General features: G+C 44.2%; 1 protein-coding gene across 1 annotated transcript; it reads left to right on the top strand.

Moving 5' to 3' along the window:
• The first annotated feature begins 290 nt into the window (after positions 1-290).
• On the top strand, positions 291-8,467 carry SHISA2 (shisa family member 2). The gene is made up of 2 exons (XM_054974830.1): positions 291-621; positions 7,825-8,467. The coding sequence occupies exons 1-2, from the start codon at positions 291-293 to the stop codon at positions 8,370-8,372; spliced, it is 879 nt and encodes a 292-aa protein (XP_054830805.1). The 3' UTR covers positions 8,373-8,467.
• The last annotated feature ends 5,946 nt before the right edge of the window (positions 8,468-14,413 follow it).

Below are 14,413 nucleotides of genomic sequence, written 5' to 3'. Positions count from 1 at the left end.
GGCTCCCCTTGTCCCCCAAACACTCCGGCTTTTTAGACAGTGGGACTCGCTGTCCCCGTCCCACACGCTCTCAGACAGCCCCCCCCCCTGCCCAACCAAAGCCTTAAGAACAGTCGCAGGCAGAAGTTCACGCACACAACTGCAGCCCCCCACCCCACCCGCGGCGCCTCCCGTTCCTGCCCGCTTCGCCTGAGAACCAGAGGAGACTCGCACGCGCCTGTCCGGGCGGCGGCGCCTCCGAACGGGCCCGAGCTTGGGCGCTGCTGCTGCTGCCGCCCCCTCGCGGTGCCATGTGGAGGGGGCGCTGCTGTCTGCGGCGGGCGGCGCTGGGAGGGTGGCTGGGCTTGCCGCTCTTGCTGCTGCTCGGGCTGGCGGCCAGGACGCGGGCCAGCGGCGAGTACTGCCACGGCTGGCTGGACGGGACTGCTTGGCGGGACGGCTTCCAGTGCCCGGAGCACTTCGACGACGGCGACGCCACCATTTGCTGCGGCACCTGCGCCCTCCGCTACTGCTGCTCCCGCGCCGAGGCCCGGCTGGACCAGGGCGTGTGTGACAACGACAGGCAACAGGGGGGAGCCGAGCATGGCCGGCCCGACAAGGACGCTCCCGACGGCGCAGCAGGTACGACGACCCTCGAGCAGGGCCTGAGCTTCCGACCACTGGCTTACTCGGGAAGGCAGAGCTTGCCTCGCCTGACCCGAAAGGCCCGGGCCTGCGTTTGTGTGTTATAATTGCATCCCAGGGAAGGAAGAGGCGTGCGAGCCACAGCGCAGGACGCGCTTCCTCCTTATGCATGCCCATCTGCTGCGTTGCGTTTGGCTTACCAGGTGTGTCCATTTAGCTGCCACCACGGGAGGGACCCACGGGGCACTCTGGGCGTGCTACCAAGAGGAACTAACAACGACTGGAATGTGCGCCTTATCAGTAATTGCTTTTAGCATTTGTAGAGCACATGATAAATGTTACTTTACTGAAATTCTTACAGCAGCCCTCTAAGGTATACTGATGTTACCCCCGTTTTTTCAAAGGCTGAGGCCAATGCATGGTTGAGATGACCCTTGAACTGGGTTCTGCCCAAATCACAGCTTCTTCTGTTAGACACCTTGTCAGCACATTTGAGTCCAGCAGCACCTTAGAGATCAACGAGATTTGAAAATCTTGTTAAGTCTCCAGGGTGCCACCTACAGTAACCCTACTGTTCTACTGCAGACTAACATGGCTACCCACCCCCAAACTATCTTTGGCACATGAGGCTGCTGCTGCCCATTTGGCTGGCACGCAGTGGTATAAACAGTATAACTTTAAAATTGGGGGCAAATTTTTGGCCAGTATAAGACCTTTGTAAGTGGTCTGTGGGCACATGACATTAAAGGTCATGCGCTCTCATTAAAGGTCATGTGCTTTTTTAATTGTTAAAAAGGTACTCATGTGAAAGTTGTTGATGCGGTATCAAAAGCAGCCCCTTTGAAGTCCTCATGGTTATTCTGGCCTGTGAAGGTAAGTTGCTCAGATTGCTTAACTTCCAGCACTCATCCATGTACCAATAGAAGTTTGAAACAAAATGACAAAAGTGTAGTAAATAACTTTCAAATCAGAACTTTGCCCTCAAAAGCGTGGGATAGTGGTTAGAATGCCCTATTAGGACTGGGGAGGCGTGGGTACAAATGCCTGCTCAGCCATGAAGCTCGCTGGTGACCTAGGGCCACTCACTCTTTCAGCCTTCAGCTTCCCTCTCAAGATTGTTGTGAGAATAAAACAGTGGAGAAGACTGTTATGTAGGGCTCCTTAGCTCCATGCACAAAAGACAGGATATAGATGTTCAGATGCAGTCTTAAAAGCTATTTATATTGAACTTAGTTGGCTTTAAAAGGGGTCTTCTGCTGCTCTGGTCCAAAAGGCCATTTGGGATCCTCAGTGGATCACCATTTACATTAAAGTGCCATTTAATTGTAAAACTAAATAGAAAGTTTTATATATTAGAAACCTTTAAATCCTTTCCCATTTGCTTTATTAGTGTGTACACAGAAAATAAACAATACCTGGTGGTGGAAGAAAGTGCCATCAAGTCATTGCTGACTTATGGTGCTCCTGCTGAGGTTTTCAAGGGAAGAGACTATCCGAGGTGGTTTGCCATTGTCTGCCTCTGCATACTAGCAACCCTAGTGTTCTTTGGAAGTCTACCATTCAATTACTAATCAGGGCCAGCTTAGCTTCTGAGATCTAATGAGATCAGGCTTGCCTGGGCTATCCAGATTCGGGATAAGCAATATGTAGCCATCTAGATTTGTGCCTGTTTAAGCAATGAGTTGGATCCCATCTAAAATTTCCCTGCAGAGAAGCACAATTCCTCAGCTTCCCTCTCTTGCTGTAACCTGCAGTACCTCCCTGAAATTCTGCTTGTAGTAAACAGGGAACCTAGAGTAGCAGCATGAAGGGGGAGTTGGAGGGCTCCTGTGGAGTGGGGAGCATTGGTGAAAATTGCCTCCACTTGCGTATGTGGATATTTTCAAGAGGATCCAGCCCTGTTTTTCTACCATCCACAAAGCATGTGTTGCCAAAAACCCCTCTTTCCCCCAAAAAACCCATCATAGGAAGCAGAGAAAGGTCTTTCTTTCCCTAACAGCTACTTACCTGCAGTCATTTTACCTGGAGATGCTGGGGGTCTTCTGCAATGCAAAACATGCAATTTGCCACTGAAGCTTCCCTTATTTGGGAGAGGAATGACAGAGAAATGGGTGGACTTTGGTTGGGCTGCCCCTTCTCAGTCTTCTGCATCACTTCCTTGCAAATAAACATGAAACCCCCTCCCACCAGTGTATTCTGCCTCCTTTCCTTAGATTGTGTGTGCGCATGGTGATGGGTTACTGCAGTTTTATGCTTGTGTAGCAAGAGGCTGCACACTGTCTAGCTTTGACAGATTTGGTGGGCTTGGGGTCTTCCTCGCCAGACTTCTTTGCTATTTCCAGGAACAGATCCCAGTGCTTTCCTTTCCAAAACATCCTTTTTACTGCTTTGATGCTATGGCATCATTATCCTTTTATTCCTTATTCCATAACCTTTGTGACCGAATGATCTGGGAGTGATGTCTGCTTCTGCTGCCACAAGTCCAAAAAGTGGCACTTAAACTGGAGCAGTCCCTAAAATCACCATTGTGAATGATTTTATAGACTGTAGCCAACTACATGTTAAGGGCATAATAATAAGGGCCATAGTTGTATCTCTCTAATATGTTTTTTATCTCGGCCTACCTCCAAAGAGCTCCAAGCAATGCACATGATTTCTTTCCCTTCTTCATTTTATCCTCACAACAATCCTGTGAGGTGTAGGTTAGGCTGAGGGGAGGAGTGACAGGCCCAAGATCACCCAGCAAGATTATTGGCAGAGTTTGGATCTGAACCCAGGTGTCTCAGATTATAACCCAGCTCTCAAACCATTACATTACACTGGTTCTCTGGTTCAGTAGTTAACTTTTGAAGTCTCAGTGAAATAAAAGATACATATAAGGTAAGCACACTTTGGTGGATCTTAAAAGCTCTTAATTTCAGCTCTACAGTTCCTGAACTTTACTTAACAATAAAAATATTTTCATGGACTTTGACAGCCAGTAAACATTTAAAACTGAATTAATACAGTCAAGGACTACAGCTTTGTAGTCCCTCTTTCTGCTGATGACTTTGGCATACATTTTGGTATCAAGGCAATGAGGCTCTGTATTTTTGAGAGCGTGTGACAAGTGTACTAGTCATAGTGGCAGCTATAATCATATGCACTTATACCTTGGATTTTGATGGGATTAAGTGCCTGTGGCACAGAGTGGTAAGCGGCAGTACTGCAGCCCAAACTCTGCTCGCAACCCGAGTTTGATCCTGGCGGAAGCTGGGTTCAGGTAGCCGGCTCAAGGTTGACTCAGCCTTCCATCCTTCCTATGTAGGTAAAATGAGTACCCAGGTTCCTGGGGGTAAAGTGTAGATGACTGGGGAAGGCAACGGCAAACCATCCCGTAACAAAAAGTCTGCCAAGGAAATGTCGTGATGAAGCACCCCCCCCCATGGGTCAGTAATGACTCTGCACAGGGGGCTACCTTTACCTCTCACACAGTAGCCAGCCAGCAATGTCGCTCCCCATATGGGTCAGTAATGACTCAGTGCTTGCACAGGGGACTACCTTTACCTTAAGTGCACCTCTGCTGTATTGTAAACTACATATACATTAATGGTTCTGCATTTGGGATTTTGATTAAACGAGTCTCTCCTCCCCCCCCCCCCCCGCCCCATCTCCAACCAGGGAGTGACTATTCAGTTTATGGATAGTCTACGTGTGCTACTTTTGCTACAGGTGGTACAGGTGGCAGGAATGGGTGGTCCTCCCAGGCAACAGCAGGAGATTCCATGGGCCTGACTGTAGCATAAAGTTGGATTTATATTTTTGCTAGCCTCTCCAGCCCTGCGCTGTTTCCTGCTTTTCGGCAAAAAGTCCAACATACAACCTGCGTGCTACTACTATGTTGTGCTACTAACATGGCCACTTTGCTTATTGAAGCTTGAGGCCTTTCTCCAACCTAAGGAGCCTAGAAGGAGCTGTTGATGGTGGGAGGGAAGGCTCCTTAGGATGGAGGGAGGCTCCAGATTTTCCTGAATGGAGTGGTAGGATATAGGCTACCTGTGTCAGTCAAGCAATAGGTGCAAGGCTGGCTAGGCTTACAAGCTTTGTTTTTAGTAACTTCTGTACAGAAAGGGGGATTTTGCTATGAGTCTCAATTCAGTTGTCTTTTCCTCTAATGGCAAATCCACATTTACTTATGTAGATGATTTAAATTAAGCCTTAGAGCAGACATTTTATTACGGTGCTTTATCATTTTATTGTTGTGGTTTACAGGATGATCTTCCATAAATTGGTGGTGTTTGATGTCACCCCTACTAGAACTTACTTATTTAGCAGTGCAACCCCTATTGAGAGTGGCATTCTTCTATGACAAAACTTCTGTGATATGTATAATTGGGAAACCGAGACTTCCAGAGATTCATGATTGTGCTAGGATTGGAGCAGAGGCCCACTGCTTCCAAACAAACGTTACTAGATATTCTGCCCAAAAGATGCACAATTGCTTCAGTCCAGGGAGGTTTTTGGATTGTTGTGTTTGGGTCTGCATCTGTTTCCAGGATGTTTTGCATACAAAACCTCTTAACAGAATGCCCATATCCAGCATTTGGGGCTGTGACCGCTCAAAAGGAAACTTTGCTTGCAGCGTCCAATACTTGACCAGCATAGACAAGATGTGGACGCACTGCAGAAACCTGACATTTAGAATAACTCCTCTGGAGAGTAACAAGCCAGAGAAAACTGGTTTTTGCCAGGTTTAGATAAAGACATGCCTGAGAGGCAGCTGGGCTGGAGACCCGCTAAAACCCAGTCTCCGTGCTAGGACAGTTCTGTGATAGAGGACTGTGTGAGAGTCTTCTGAGAGAGGACATCTTGATGCATTGAGGGCTTGCAAGGACTGGCCTCCAAGTCGTGTGTAAGGGCATCCTGGTCAGCTATAGAGAACAGCTCCTCTTCATGGATCAGTAGAGGAACAATAAAGGATAGCACAAAGAGAGGAGTTCTTAGAACTTCCAGGTTGGAAGAGTGGAGAGTCCAGTAGGTTCCATGAGACAGGATCGTATCTTGTTAGGGAAGGATTCCATTGCCTGAGCTCTATTTCGTGTATGGTCCCAGCATTTTCTTTTGTTTGCAGCCTCTCCCCCCAGGTAGTTGTGTTTGTTTATAAAACAGTTAAAACAGCAGCTTGGGGTAGGAAGGGGAAGTAACTGGGAGCCAATGTGATGCAGTGGCTAGAGTATTGGGCTAGGATCCGGGAGACCCAGGTTCAAATTCCCTCCCTGCCATGGAAACTTGCTGGGTGACCTTGGGGCAGTCTGAGGAAAGGAGCTCCGACTCTAGAAAACTCACGCCCTGGAAATCTTGCTGGTCTCTGAGGTGCCACTGGACTCCAGTCCTGCAGTTTGAACCAGTCATACACTCTCACCCTAACCTCTAACTCGCAGGGTTGTCGTGAGAACATAATTCTTTTCCCAGGGTGGGAGGAAGGAAGGTCACCCCACTGATCTGCTGACATTCACATTTATATGGCATTTTATAGTGTTCAAAACCCTTTGCTTATGTTAGCCAGTAATCTTTACAGGTCAGCTCTTTAAGGTAAGTTAGTGTTATTCCATATCTTGTGGATGGGATTTAGAAACCGAGGAAAAGAGGGAGTATCCCATGAAACTTATTTTTTTCTGAGTCAGACCATTGGTTTGTCAAGTATTGTGTACTTTGACTGGCAATAGCTTTCCAGCCTCTCAGGTACTTTTCTATCACATAGTACCTGATTCTTTTAGTTAGAGGTGATTAGGGTTAGAACTTGGGACCCACTGCATGTGAAGCAGATGCTGTGCCACTGAGCCACAGCCCTTGATTCATTTGCCTATGGTCACCTAATAGCATCATCGCAGGGGCAGGATTTGAACCAGGGCCTTTCTGTTTCAGACCTCCTTCTTAATGTACTGTCTTCTCTCTGAACTCATTCCACAAATCTCCGGATAGCTCCCAGTAAGTGTGTTGCCAAAAGAAACTTTAAATAGGATACAGCAAAAAAGCGGTAGAAGCAGAGATGTTCTCAGATAGGCATATGTTATTCTTTACTTCTTGTTTAGGGGAAAGGAAGTAAAATGCTTCTGAAACAGAAAAACAAGATTTTCTTCTTCTTTCTTCCATAACCAGTTGAAAGGGGGAGAAGCCAGACACTAGTGACTGTGTATGCACCTGTAATTCGATTCAGCATCTCATTTAGACCTAAGAAATATCAGTATTGCACTGATAACCCTTTTTTAGCATTGATTTTTGCATCCAGTTAATAAAAATGAGAAACGCACACACACTCACAAAATACCCTAAGCAATGAGGCACTTCACTTGACTAACCTACCTGTTGCTTGCTAAACCATAAATAAATAAAGCACACCACCTCTTAATCATGTCTTGATGTGAATGGATTTCAAGGGTAAATGTCAGTCTTTTGACATCTCTTTGGAAAAGCCTTGGTTGATGCCCAGCCCTTGTCCTGCCGTTGATGAGTCCTGAGCTTACCAGAACTAGCCTGAAGTGATGTTATAATTAGAGATGGTTTTACTCCTGAAAAGCACACCTGCTGCAGAGCATGCATTAGTTTCAGTGCGGCTTGGAACAAGGTTTTTGCAAGGCCCCATTGAAATCAGCAGTGCTTGATGGATTGCGTAAAGAGAAGATCTACATCATGCAGCTTTTTCTGAACAGGTTAATTGCCTGGCTTACTCATTGCTGTTTTTGCTAATGGCTTGTTGAGCTTAAAGAAATATGGCCGTGATTTCAATGGGCTTAGACTGGAGTAACTCTGTTGAGGATTGCACTGTTAGTTTTGTGGTCAACAATAGCCTAGTTCCCTTTACAGTTCTAGTTAGAAAGCACCGTATCAGCAGTTCTGAATGTTGATGCTGCCAGTGTTGTTTTATTTAATTATATTTTTATATTTTACTCAAACAAATTTCAGTTCCATCCCATGAACTTGTCAAAAAGCAGCCCTAAGATAATTTTGTTCTATTAAATATAAAAAGATTACTCCCAAGATGTTTTTGTTCTGTTAAATATAAGAAGAAAAGTAGCTAGGAAAATGCATACTTCTACAAATGTTCCCTTCCATTACAGTTTAAGCATATGCATTAATACTTCTTTAAAAAACGCACACGCACACACAAGCTTTGTGTTGCATAGTTTTATTTAAACACATGTTTTTGTTTCCTGTTGTCAGTGCCTATCTACGTGCCATTCCTTATTGTTGGATCAGTTTTTGTTGCGTTCATCATCTTGGGCTCTCTGGTTGCGGCTTGCTGTTGCCGGTGCCTGCGACCTAAGCAAGAGCCTCAGCAGAGCAGAGCACCTGGAGGGAATCGGATGATGGAGACTATTCCCATGATTCCAAGCGCCAGCACCTCTCGAGGATCCTCCTCTCGTCAATCAAGTACTGCTGCCAGCTCCAGTTCCAGTGCCAACTCAGGTGCCAGGCCCCCCCCTACTAGGTCACAAACCAACTGCTGTTTACCAGAAGGGACCATGAATAATGTATACGTCAACATGCCTACAAATTTCTCGGTACTGAACTGCCAGCAGGCTACGCAGATAGTGCCGCACCAAGGACAGTATTTGCACCCACAGTATGTCGGCTATGCTGTGCAACATGACTCCATGCCCCCTGTCCCACCTTTTCTGGATGGTCTACAAAGTGGATACAGGCCAATTCAGTCTCCTTATCCCCACAGCAATAGTGAACAGAAGATGTACCCATCAGTGACTGTGTAACTTTGGTAAGGGGCGGGGGAATAAACCACACAAGCAAAAAAAATATATTGCTGCAACTGACTGTGAACAGAGGAGAAATACTTTTGGAAAGAAGTTTGCTGAACATCATTTGTAAATAATTTTGAACGGCTCATGCATGTCAGACTGTGTTTATAAATGGTTTTCTTTTCATTGGATTCGTTTGCCAAAAAGAAGAAAGAACATCCTGTATGAAGGTATCTTTTAATTAAAGTTTCCAGATAATGCTTCCATTCCAATGCATGATTTACAGAGGCAAAGGATTACCGAGGCAAAAGATTATGCTGGAGGGGCATCAACATTTCAGTTCTCCAGTGTGTATGAGAGTGATTAGATGCCTCAGCCAACAAGTGCCCTTCAGGTGTGACAGTCGGAGGTATTTGCCTAGATAATTGCAAGCATCCTGTTAACACTGTACAAGATCATATTTTAAAAGCATCTTTTCTTACCCTTTCCCCCCTAAGTCCCCCAACTACACTTCATATTTGCTGTATTGACAATCACACTGGTGACAGAAGGCGATACAGTGCAATCCTTGTTAGTCACAGAGTCCTTGAAACTTAATCTGAAATCACCATATTTATGAAGAATAATTTCCTGTAGAGGAAGCATGCAAACAATTTCGTTTCCAGAGGGGCCTGAAATTATCTGACTTTTGAGGGGTCTTTTCATCCATTGGTTGGGATCCAAAGAGCTTCTCTAGTCCCCTCCCCACCCCACTCCTTTTTTCTTTCAATAGCAGTGCCTCATTGCTATAGCTGCTTTCAAAAGTCCCTTTAGTGGTATTCAGGAGTGTTAGAACCCCCAAACCCCTTGTTTCTTGGACCTAGTTGTGAAGGAAGTTTTTTGGTTTCTGTTATGGTCAAGAACTTCTAACATTTTGCAGAAGTGTTGCTTACCTCGACAATTTTTCAAATCAGACATGGAAAAGGTTTTTTTCCAGCCTGAAATAACCACAAAAACGAAGGTTTTGACTTTTTGTCCTGCACATTTCAATTTTGATTGCATTTGCAGACAAAGTTTGCACAAGCTACTGCAGTCCTCAAAACACACTTGCCTTATAATTTAACTTCAGTGGCATGTGATGGATTGCATCCAGGGGTTGCTCCAGCAGGACCCTGTTTCTGTTTAAACGGAATCCAAATATGAAATCCAGGCCCAGGTGGTATTGTGTGGGCCAGAGAAAGTGGTATTAATTTCTGAGATCCATCTCACTGACCATCTGTATGTGTGTGTGTTTTGTTTGGGTATGTGTACGCATATATGAAGTCAGTCCAAACAGCTGAATATAAAAGGCTTGCACAGACATAATGATACAACTGTAGAAAGAGTACTAGAAGGTAAATATTAATGGCACCTAAATACTTTGGGGAGGGGAGCGGCAGACAACATCTTCATAGCTTTCCACTGTGTAAAAATGACTTTATTAACAAAGCAGTTCTGTATCATGTAAACACTTTGGGAAAGTTAAAATCTTCCAAGTGGATGGCATCATCTGAAAGGATGTTATTGCACTAATTTTGATGAATTCGAACATCAGCTACGTTTCTGGCAGTTTCAGGTTGGTAGCTGTGTTGGTCTGTAGTAGGAGAGGAAGATTTAGGTCCAGTAACACCCACTGGCAATTGTTCTAAAAGAGATGCAAGCCTTTACATCCATTTGCTTTATGCTTTGAGGGGCCCAGTGCTTATAGGGCTGCTGCAATCCTGTGCAAAACGTACGTAAGTGTAAGCTGCATAGGATTCAGTGGGGTTTTCATCTAAGTAAACATGCATCAGCTTGTGCGGCAAGGTTTGCTTTCATGTTTAGTAGTAGCAATAAATGAAACATTCAGTACGTTTCTTTTTACAGAAGCCAGACGTGTTGACACTGTGCTAAGTTCAATGGCTCTAAAATTTTATTTTACATGCACAAGCTAAAATGATAAAAAAAGAAAAGTTTCTTAACTGATGGAATACTTCAGTGAGTACACAGATTCTGTCAGTGCTCTGATCCAAAGAACTGTGTGCGCTCTAATTCACCGTTTGCACGTGTGACTCTTGCATCTTGTAAGAAGCACCGGACTGATGATTACCCCACACAAAGTACTGCAGTGCAGTGTGAAAAAAAGGTTTCTTTGCAGCTGCCTTATTGTGTTGGATTACAAAAGGCCTTTGAGAAGTACTGCTGGAACTTCATGGAGAGCAAAGGATATTCTCCAAGTGTTTTTAGCTTGAAATTATACTGAAGAGGCTCAATGCCCCACTGTTCCTCTTCAGGGAAATGGGCTCGGGTTAGCTCTTTTTCCAACTGTGAATGAACGAATTTAGCAACTTTGTTCTCTCTTTCCCAGAGCTTCATGGCTTTCATTGCACACCCCCTTTTGGTTATATGAACAATCAGGTGAATCTCTTTGTTTACTTGCTTATGATTAAGTTAAATTGAAACTATTTAGAAATTAATTTACAACAGATGGGGAATATGCTCTGAGTTGTAATTAAACAAAAGTTTGTGACGTGGTGTTTTATATGTCTTGTATAATAATGTAAAACAATGTTAATGTTTGGTATAATTTTTTAAACAAAATTCTTAAAGGGCACTTGATGAAGTGATTCTTACAAGTGAAGACAAAAGATCTTTTGTTTCATAATAAATATTTTATGGTGTGATTTTGTTCTTCATTTCAGTTTAGTTGACACTTTTTTGTTGCTTGTTTGGGTATGCTTTGAGATTAAACATATGAAGCATGATCCAACTAGCATTCAGCATATTTAAGTTCTATTGATTTCAATGGGAAACTTTAGTACTTATTTAAAATTTCCCACTGAAATCAATCAGAATTATTAAGATTTGATTATTTTAAAACAAAGTAGGTAAAGTCATGCCTAGGGGATTTCCTGTACCTGTGGTACTTCAGAAGGAGAATATTTTAACAGATGTACCTTTCTCATGTGTTAGTTAAGCTGCACCTGCTAAAATGACCTCTTCTACACAACTCTCGAAGACAGAGGAGCCTTGGTTTTGTTTTCTTCAGATCAGTGGTGATTGGCAGCAGTTGCTAAGTGGAACTTCCATGCTGAGAGGAACTATATCTTGGGTTACTCATGGCCATGGCTCTAGAGCATAGCGTATATTTTGCATGCACAAGTCTCTTGCTTATTGGGCTAAGTAGTAGATAAAGATTTCTGCATGAGACCCCGGGGAGCCAGTGTCAGTCAGATGAGACAATACTGTGAGGGCTACAGGTTGATCACCCAAGTCAACCCAACGTGGTGTAGTGGTTAGAGAGTTGGACTAGGATCTGAGTGATCCAGGTTCAACTCCCCACTCTTCTATGGAAGCTCACGAGGTTACCCTGAGCCATTCACATGCTCTCAGCCTAACTTACCTCACAGGATTGTTGTGAGGAGAAAGTGAAGAAAGGAAGAATGTTGTAAACCACTTTGGGGTCCCCATTGGGGAGGAAAAGTGGGGGACAAATGAAGTAAGATAAAATCAGCCTAGCTTGTGGTTCCCTTGAAGGATCTGGAGAAATGATAAAAAAGAGAAAGGTATGTACATCATAGAAACTCTGAACTGAAAATAGTACAGAGTCCAGTAGCACCTTTAAGACTAACCAACTTTATTGTAGCATAAGCTTTCGAGAACTACAGCTTTCTTCGTCAGATGCATCTTAAAGGTGCCACTGGACTTGTGATGATTTTAAGTGTGTGTGTGTGTGTATCTTTAAATGCTTGGTGTGGTACAGATGAAGAGTAGGGGGGGTGAAAGAGGAATGAAAGTGATATGATTGGTTGTTGACTAAGTGTGGGCGGAGTGAATGCAGTTTTTAGACTGAGAAAAAAGATTTGAGTCTGGGGAAAGCAGGCAAGCTCTGTGCAGTCTGAGCGTGTTTTAAGCATTTCTGAGAGAAATATAACCTGTGTGGAAATCTGAACCTTGTGTGCCTGAGAGAAAACCCATTCATTCTATCTAAAGCAGGCAAACTGTGTGTGCAGCCTGAGAGTGAGTTTTTGAAGATCTGAGTGTGTCTAAGTAACGTAATTTTAAGAACAGCTAACACTTTGAAACCATCAAGCTTAAGAAATAATATGAAACCGATACACTTCTTGTAAAAATAAAAGTTTATTTTGTTTATCCCAGAGTATTTATTATCCCCATATCCCATTCCTATTCTCAGGGCCACATAGTACCACGAAGGAGCCTGACACTTGGGCATGTTATTAAAGGGGAAATTTAAATTCTTTTGGAATATACTGACTGTTGGCAGCAATCTACCCAGAGGGGGCAAGAAGAAAAGGATTAAAAGCAAAATCTTAACAGAGAAAGAAAGGGGTCGTAACATGACTTCTTGCTATTTAGCAACTACAGATTAACACGGCTGACTCCTCTGGATCTATGAACTGAAAATGCTACTCTTCACATTTCTTATTTATTTACTTCATTTATATTTCACTTTTCACCCTAATGGGAACCCAAAGTGGCTTACAATATTCTGCCCTTTACCATTTTATCGTCACAAAAGCCCTATGAGAGCCAGTATGGTGTAGTGGTTAAGAGCGTGAGACTGAAATCTGGAGAACTGGGTTTGATTCCCCACTCCTCCACTTGAAGCCAGCTGGGTGACCTTGGGTCAGTCACAGCTTCTAGCTCTCTCAGCCCCACCCACCTCACAGGGTGTTTTGTTGTGGGGATAATAATGACATACTTTGTAAACTGCTCTGAGTGGGTGTTAAGTCATCCTGAAGGGCGGTATATAAATTGAACGTTATTGTTATTGTTCAGGGCTTTTTTCAGCAGGAACTCGGTGGAACGGAGTTCTGGAACCTCTTGAAAATGGTCACATGGCTGTTGGCCCCGCCCTCTGATCTCCAGACAGAGGGGAGTTTAGATTGCCCTCTGTGCCACGCAGAGGGCAATCTAAACTCCCCTCTGTCTGGAGATCAGGGGGCGGGGCCAACAGCCATGTGACCATTTTCTCCGAGGGCAACCCACTGAGTTCCACCACCTCTTTCCCCAGAAAAAAACCATGATGATGATGATGATGATGATGATGATGATAGGCCAAGAGGGTGTGACTGGCCCATCATCTCTTAGCAAGTTTCCATGGCAGAGTGGGGATTCAAACCTGGGTCGCCCAGATCCTAGCCTGGTGCTCTCAACTGTTATACCATGCTTTCCCCTCACCCTTCCTCTAGGAGCTCAGGGTGGTTTTCCTCTTTTCCATTTTATCCTCACAGCAACCCTGTGAGGTAGATTTTGGGAGAGCCATGGCTCAAGAGATAAAGCACCAGGTTCAATTGCTGTTAACTGCAGTAGAAGGATCAGATAATAGGTGATGTGAAAGATTTCTGCCTGAGACTCTGAAAAGTTGCTGCCGGTCCAGGTAGACAATACTAGACCAATTGTCTGACTCGGTATAAGACACCTTCAGTTGTTAAGGTTAGGCAGAGAGTGAGTGACTGAGCTGAGGTTACCCAGCTAGTTTAGTGTTCCTTTGAACTATTACCTCTCCATTCCTATTGTGCAGAGCATTAGCTTTAACCCACTTAAACTATATTCTTCAGCAGGCACCAGTAATCTAAAGGGTTCTTCAAAAAGTAATTTCACTGGAGAGCAATTTTGTTGTCATCGTCCAATATTCCCTACGTCCACTATTTCCATATTTTACTCTGTGTCCGCTATACTCTGTGATCTGCTATATACTGTTATAACATGTTCTCCAGGATCTCCATGTAGCTTTTCTACTGCTAAGAACAAGTGGATTATATGCTGCAGCCTCAAAAACTGCGTAATCAAGAATACACTTCAGAAATCCTACACAAAGCTGGAAACAAGCTACAGCTTTTTGGGACACAGGATCTTTTTTCCCCCTCTGAAGGAAGTGTTTCCACCTGGATCTCAGTTCACCAAGGTATTCAAGCATGTGTCTAACTTAAAGCATGCAATTAAGCCCTTGATTACAGTGGTGCTGGTCTCCTTGCAGAATGAATGTCTAAACGGTTTCTCATGGAGAGCTGCTGTGTTGTAACTCCCAACTGCAT

This window comes from Eublepharis macularius, chromosome 3 (assembly GCF_028583425.1).
Source record: "Eublepharis macularius isolate TG4126 chromosome 3, MPM_Emac_v1.0, whole genome shotgun sequence".
Taxonomy (NCBI): domain Eukaryota; kingdom Metazoa; phylum Chordata; class Lepidosauria; order Squamata; family Eublepharidae; genus Eublepharis; species Eublepharis macularius.
This window is presented reverse-complemented; position numbering and strand designations above follow the sequence as displayed.

Excerpts from the sequence above, each read along its gene's own strand:
- SHISA2 (XM_054974830.1), top strand. The coding sequence starts at position 291 with ATGTGGAGGGGGCGCTGCTGTCTGCGGCGGGCGGCGCTGGGAGGGTGG. Across the intron at positions 622-7,824 it reads CGCTCCCGACGGCGCAGCAG|TGCCTATCTACGTGCCATTC; the intron begins GTACGACGACCC and ends TCCTGTTGTCAG.